At 44.3% G+C, this 7,643-nt stretch overlaps 1 protein-coding gene across 1 annotated transcript in view; it reads right to left on the reverse strand.

Annotated features, from left to right (window-relative positions):
* Positions 1-1,084, reverse strand: part of LOC118339125 (trace amine-associated receptor 4-like) — a 1,212-nt gene extending 128 nt beyond the window's left edge. Inside the window, exons 1-2 of the mRNA XM_035676663.1 lie at positions 918-1,084; positions 14-518 (exon numbers count right to left, since the gene is read on the reverse strand). Coding sequence (XP_035532556.1) covers positions 14-518; positions 918-1,084 — 672 coding nt within the window. The remainder of the gene's footprint in view (positions 1-13; positions 519-917) is intronic.
* Between the last annotated feature and the right edge of the window lie 6,559 nt (positions 1,085-7,643).

Here is a 7,643-nt window from a genome sequence, read left to right on the forward strand (position 1 = left end):
GCTGGAGTTTGACAGCTGCAACGTGAGAGCGCATGGCACGGGCCTGAGACACTGCCACCACAAACACTCTCATATACAGAACTACAATGACTGTAATGGGAATAATAAAGGCAACAACAAGGTCTACATCTCCTGCAACGCTAACCACACACTCTCCATAGCAGGAATTATACCTGCCCGGTTGTTTCAGGTGGTCATATAACATGAAAACGCTGTAGAGAACAGAGCAGATCCAACACAGACAAAGACTGACAGTAACTAGTTTTTCAGTGACTCTGGTGGGGTAATGCAGAGGGTCACAAACCGCCACATAGCGGTCGATTGATATGAGCACCATGCTTCCTACAGAGGCAGAGATCAGGGTGACCGGTAGGAAGAAATACAGAGCACATATGAGGTCACCCAGGACCCAGCAGGTCCCGGTCATGAGGACTTCAATCGGCAACACCAGGAGGCCCACGAAGAAGTCTGAGACAGCCAGAGAGAGGAGGAGGAGGTTGGTGGGGGAGTGGAGCTGCCTGCAGGGAGAGGTTAACATCATTGTGTATCGTCACCAATATTATCACCAAAAAGAGCTGTGCAATAAACACAGTAAGAATACTTTAAAGACACAGTATATCACAATAAAAAGAGAGCTAAGGGCTCAAATAGAGTTAAATAAGATTGTGAGTTTGTGCAGAAATAATCTGAAAGCCTGTGGTTGTACATCAGCCTCGTGTACCTGTGAAAACACTTTGCAGGAGAAACCTGAAGTTTGTGGAAACAAATTCTACAACTCCAACTCCTTTTCTAAAACCACCTCCCAAACTGTTTTCAGCCCAAGTGCACAAAGGATCACAACACAAGCTTTGAAATTCATTCTGAACATCATTTCAGTTTAACAGTAAATGTGGTGAAGCTGAGAGGTTGATCTCTGCCTGAAGTGGGAAATGGAGATGATGACAAGCAGGTTGAGAGCAGCAGTGAGCACAGAGATGAAGAACAGCAGGATGTAAACGAGCAGATCCTCAAACTGAGGAGGATCCGGCCTCCTGCATGAGGCGTTGAGGAGTTGTGGAAAGCAGAGTTCAACTTCTTCCATCATCAGAGAGAAGAGAAGCTGCTGAGCTCTCTGTGAGTCATACACTTCATTTATCTCTTTCTCCTACCTCCCCTCTCAAACCCGAAGGGAGAGGAAGAGGGCATGCTTTCTAGTAATGTCGGGCCCCAGTGCGAGTACATTTAATGGTGAGCTCAACTCTACTACATTATTCTCTGAGATTATGAAGTCAGTGAATACAGACACCACTACTCGTGCACTGAGGCCTCCTTTATACCACTGTCCAAAAGCAAAACTTCAGACCGGCTTCTCCAACCGAAAGGACCACATCATCATAGAGATATGATTGACTGATAATAACCAGGGCTGTAGTGGAGAGTTACTGCCTGGACCCACACTGTTATACAATAACAACATGTGTTTCAAGGTAATTTCTTTGGCATGGTGTATTTACGGTCTGATGTACCCCAACTGCCCTGGGAGGTGAGCTCACAGAGGCAGAGGCCACCATGTGAGCTTTCACACCAAAAATAAAAGGCATCATCCAATCACATTGTGAATAGATGTCACCTCACAACTCATGATGAGCTGTTGATTGATTACTTTACGACAAAGGACACAAAAAGACAATGTGATCACAGTGAGTTGGGAGGGCACAGGCTGCTATGTGGCATTTACCGACAGGGAACTGAAGCCATTATATCATCTACATGCTTTCTTCAAAGCCCACAAAAAAAGGCCTTAAGCAAGGTAGTCCAGACATCCCTCTTCTCAGAACCGTCTGCCAGCCAGACATTTTAATTATAGGTCTACCCAGTGGTCTCCTGTCAGTTGGATGTCCACCGGCAGACGGCCAGGAAGCATCCTTATGAGATGCTGGAACCGAACTGGCTCTGTTCGACACAGAAGATCAACGGTTAGACGCTGACCTCCCTCCTGATATCTACCCTCCTTACTTTATCTCTAAGGCTGTGGAGTTTGGAGATCAAGCAGCAGGTTTCAAGGTTCAACAATCTTTGTCAGCACCCTGGCATACGCTTTTCCAGGGAGGCTGAGCACCCCAACAATTAGGACTAGCTCTGATTTCCATGGGACTACCACTGCGGTCTGCCTGTCGACAAGCACTGTCCCCGACGTTCATACAACACAGACACTCCCACAATGTCCAAAACCTTCAGCTACTCGAGGAAAATGTCATCCACGCCTGACACCTTGCGACTGGGGAGCTTAACTCCCTCATAGACCTCTGCAGGGATATAGGTAAGGCCTCCAAACACTGCCTCCTCCACACAGGATGTATTGGTTGGGTTTAGGAGCTCCTCAAAGTGCTCCACCGCCCTACAACATCCATAGTCAGAGTTTGCAGTTCTCCTCCCCTGCTGAACTCTGCTTGTGTCTTGTGACTGGTTAACTGGCTGACTGGGAGTTGAGGTTGCCACAGCCACACAAGCTCTCGCCGGTCAGGTGAGGGCAGGGGCGGAGGCTCCTGTTGTCACCCAGGTTTCTAGCATGGATCCGGTAGCTCTGATACAGGCTGGGGTAGATATGGAGGATCTGATCTGGCCCTCCGCATGACATAGGTTGACATTATGTACCTCCGCATAAGGGCTCTGGAGCTACATCGTCCGTGCCTGACTACTTCTACTCCTGTAAGTATGTGTCTTCCCACTACTTCCTCTGAGCAATTTGATGTAGTTCCACCATTAGAGAAAGTGAAGTTGATTCTTACTTTAATGCTTTTGAGCGCATCGCAGCAACTTTAAAATGGCCCAAAGATGTGTGGAGTTTGCTCCATAAATGGTGCAATGCGAGTAAAGTGACAAACTTTGCCTCAACTATGTGAATTGGTTTTGTTGGAAGAGTTTAAAATGTGTCTTCCAGAAAAGATTGTAGTTTACTTACAGAAAGCAGATTTTTTGTCCAAAGCTGCTGTGTAATCGCGAATGAGTTTGTTTTGACACACCATGTTGCTTTTCTGGCCGGGCGCCGCATGCACACTTCGGTTGCAAACACTGCAAAAATCTTTCAAAAATATCTACAGAAACCTTCCTTGTTTCATATGACCATTAATGTTTTTACTGCCATGAGACAGGGCACCTGATAGCCAGCTGCCCTGGGCTCCAGCTTAAAAAACATAATCATAGTGTAAAAAGGCTAAAAAGTGTTGGGTTTGTTCAGCCTGTTCCCACTCCCTCTCCTGTCAGTACTGATGAACCAGAAAAAGATGAGGTGGATGAGGGCTACGGACCTTTCATTCTACAAGGTTCAGACTGACAGGAAATGAGGAAGATCAGGTTCCAATCACAATTTTGCGTGATACAGAAGCTAATCAGTCCCTCATTTTGCAAAAAGTGCTGCCCATTTCCTTTGCTTCATTTTGCAACTCTGATGCACTTGTGTGGGGGGTGAAAACCAGTACTTTAAGGGCACCATTGCACACAGTTTTAGACTTACTATTACATATTGGCCAGGTTTGAAAGCCGATTTGACAAAGTACTGCCGTTCATGCCATATTTGTCAGGTTTGTGGTAAACTGAACAAGGTTATTCCCGCTGCTCCACTGCCACCAATTCCGGTTATAGGAGAACCATTTGAACACATAATCCTGGATTGTGTCGGCCCGCTTCCCAAAACAAAATCAGGACATCAGTACATTTTGACTTTAATGTGCCACACACTACCGCGAAGCAATCCCACTACGCACGCTTAAGGCAAAAGCCATCGTAAAAGCCTTCATAAGACCGACCAAGGTTCCAACTTCATGTCAAACTCTTTGCTCAAGTCATAGCTTCGCTGTCTATTAAACATCAAAAATCCAGTGCATACTATCCTCAGTCACAAGGCGCACACAAACGTTTCCATCTAACATTAAAATCCATGAATCAGAAAAAAATCCATGAGGGTTTACCACTCAGTCAGACAAGAACTATAAAATCAACTGAAACTCGCTTCATTCTGAACAGATTTTCATGAAATCTGGTTGTTATGAAGCTGAACCTGATACTGATTGGAATTAAAGACTCCACCCTAAAACATATATGACTGATTTGACATTATTACTAAATTTATAGAAATCTGCCTTTCGTGGGTTAAAAATGTTTCAACTCGCCCTCTATTGTTTCAAAGTTTTAGTAGAACAGTTTAGATTTCACAATGATTACATCATCAGGTGTCTGAAGGTCACAACAGAAATGATCTCTAAAGAACGTTTGCATCATGTGCTTGTTAACTCTTCACACCTCTGATTGATCATGTGACAATAATGGAAGCAGGTGTGAAAGGTTTCTGCTGCTAATGAGCTCTGTGTGTGTGTGTGTGTGTGTGTGTGTGTGTGTGTGTTTATGCCTTTCTGTACTGTTTGTGGAAAGAGTCCTGAAAGTTTGTACTCAAGTAGAAGTACTCCTACATCAAAAAGTATTCTCCTCCAAAACTGCTCAGAGTGTTAATGACTTTTTAACTGTTGATGTTTAATACATCATCAATACTTCCAACAAAGTAGATCTGCTTTGATTATAAATGGTATGAATGGAAATTTGTTTTTTTTAATATATACAGATAAAGTAGGAATTTTGTCAATTAAAAGATACTAAAGATGTTTTTGAACCTGCAAAGAAATCATGTAATCAATATGAATTTGCAAACAGCCAGTGTTATCAGTCTATATGTCTCCATTTGGTTTCTGTTTCTCCAAAAATCTTTAGTCACTAAATTAACTCCTGCTTTGTTCTGGTCAGCGTGGTCACTTCTCCAAACCTGAGCCTGCTGCAGATGCCGTTTGGTACAGAAGCCAGCAGCAGTAAAGGTCACAAAGCCTGCTCACTCCAATTTAGCAGAAGTAAAACAAAAAAGAAAAAAAAAGGTAATTTAAGGTTGCTCTTTTCACGCTGATGTTGTCTTTTTTATCATCAGTTTGGTTTTAATTAGTTATCTGAAGATATAAAAAAGGTGACAGCTGAGCCATGCTCGTGATTGAGGTCTGCTGTATCCTGTTGAAAGATGTTGTTTTACAGTGTCAGTAACAACTCAGAAGCTTCTCCAAATGTCTTTGCTGTTGTTATTTTTTGGGTCTGTTATTTTTTGGGCCTTTTATTGCCTTTATTTGATAGGGACAGCCAAAGATAAACAGGAAAGCGGGGTAGAGAGCAAAGGGCCGCAGGTCGCATTCGAACCCAAGGCCGCTGCAGCAATGACTCAGCCTCAGTAGATGGGTCACCAGCTCTACTGACTGAGCTAACCGGGTGCCCCACACTAAGCTTCTTGTAAACTTCATTTGTTGTCTTCATCCTTCTTGTGCACACAACATAATCCCACGACCCACAGTTTAATTTTTGACCACCTGCAGAAAAGTAAAAAACACCAGCCCCCGCAAGATCTGTGTTTGGTCCTGTGGGATTTACTGGATCTCAATCCCAGTGCAGCCCTCTACCCTACTCAGTAGCACAGACATGATCATAAGTCCACATAACTCTTTTAGACTGGATAGGTAAACTCGTGTGACCACAAAAATAAACCTGTTGAAGTAAAGAGGTGGTTTATTCACAGTTACAGTTAGTTATGGAGTTCCACGAATTGCTCGGCTACGTTGGCAGGCCAGATTGGCTATTCACTTGCTGATATATGTTTCACTTTAGCAAGCATTATTACGAAATCACTCCATTAACTTTAATTTGTTCACGCAGATCGAGCAAGATGCCGTAGTTATATCTATCGGATGCAAGCCCCGACTGAATAGTTGAATCAATCTATCTAATATTTACAAACTCATTCCTTAACGGGACATAAAACATCGGATTGCAGCTGCGAATTTTCTTGAGGTGTGTAAACTCAGAAAAAATTGAAATGTCTTGCCTGTACTCGGCCCCAAAAACCTCCGAGACTCACTGTCCAAAGATATAGTCACTCTACATGGTATTACCTTGGCCTCTAGCACCACTGTGGAGCTATCTTTGATCAGGACATGTCATATAATTCCCACATAAAGCAAACCTCCAGGACTGCCTTCGTTCATCTCTCTGCTCTATTTGAAAAGTGTCCTGAGATAACTTCTGTTATGAATTGGCACTATACAAATAAAATTGAATTGAATTGAATTAAATTTACTCCTGGTCCTACGACCAGGACAGAATCCACTTTGGTCCTCCTGGACCTGAGGCTCAACAATCGGTCAGAGTACACTGCAATAAACTTTCAAAGGGAGGCTGAGCAGCGTGCTACCCCGATAATCAAGCACACCCTTCAGCATCCAGGTCTGCCACTCCAGACGCACTGTCCATGACCTCCATGTGACACTGAAGATACAAGTCAGCCAAGACAACCCAACAATGTCCAGAGCCTTCAGCGTCTCAGGCCGAATCAAAAGTCACTGGGGAGCTTCTTAAATATCTTGGAGACCTCTGCTAGGGAAATGGGTGAGGCTTCCCCCAAGTCTTCAATTTCTGCCTCTTCCACAGAGGACGTAGTAGTTGGATTTATGAGTTCCTCAAATTGCTTGACAATATCCATTATCATACAATAGCCTCCCTGACATACTTCCACACCGGGGTTTTGCTTTGGTGACCAATGAAGCCACAGCCCTTCTGACCACCCAGTATCATTCTGCTGCTTCAGGCCCCTGGACCAAGCGAACCACAAGGCCTCTCTCTTCAGCTTGATGTCGTCTTTAACAGGTTGCCACCACAACTTGCACCAACAAACTTCTGACCATAACTCTGTGCGATCCACAATGGAGGCTTCGAATTCAGCTTTCCATCACCTGTCAAACTCAGACGGGATGCATGACAATTTCTTCCGGTGGAAGGAATTAAAGACCTTGCAGAAAGGGATCTGTTCACTTTTACTGCATGTTTGGGTTTACCAGATCTTCCCAGTCTACCAGTTCAGTCTTCCCCACCATGTGCTCCTGTCTCCACCCGAGCCTCTAAGACATTCGGTCACAGGTCTGATGATGCAACCTCAAGGTTTCTCATTAATCTTTGGCCTATGGTGTTATGGTACCACGTACAATCTTGAACCAAACATTTTGTTTGTTATGGCCAATCCATGGCTGACACAGAAGTCTTATAACAAAGAACCACTCTGGTTCAGATCAGTCAGGCCATTCCTCTCAATCAGCTCCAGGTTGGCTAAGCTGCGGGCTCCTGGATATCTCGACACCTGTGCGGCGCCTCGCACCCTGGGCAACTCCAGAAAAGGAGAAAGTCTAGCCTCACTCCTGGACTTTGGTATCAGACGCAGTGCCATGTGTGGAGGTAAACCCGACTACTATAGTTGGGACCGCTCAACCTACTGCACTAGCTTTGATTCCCACCTTCCCAGAGAGGTGAAATTTTACATCCCTAGAACCAGTTTGTCAGTTTTTTCCTCAGAAATGAACCACTAATCTCTGTTTTTCCCTGTGAATTTGTGACTTGAATTCACTTAAATTTCGGAAATTCTGAATTTTCAAATACACACACATCTAATGGTAAGTAGGGCTCATAAAAGAATCTTGCACTGGGGTCCTACATTGATAGAAACGATGCCCTCTTCCTCTCCCTTCGGGTTTGAGAGGGGAGGGAGGAGGAAGAGATAAATGAAGTGCATGACTCACAGAGAGCTCAGCAGC

This window comes from Morone saxatilis, unplaced genomic scaffold (assembly GCF_004916995.1).
Source record: "Morone saxatilis isolate NCDOM2014 unplaced genomic scaffold, NCSU_SB_2.0 Contig5, whole genome shotgun sequence".
Lineage (NCBI taxonomy): Eukaryota > Metazoa > Chordata > Actinopteri > Moronidae > Morone > Morone saxatilis.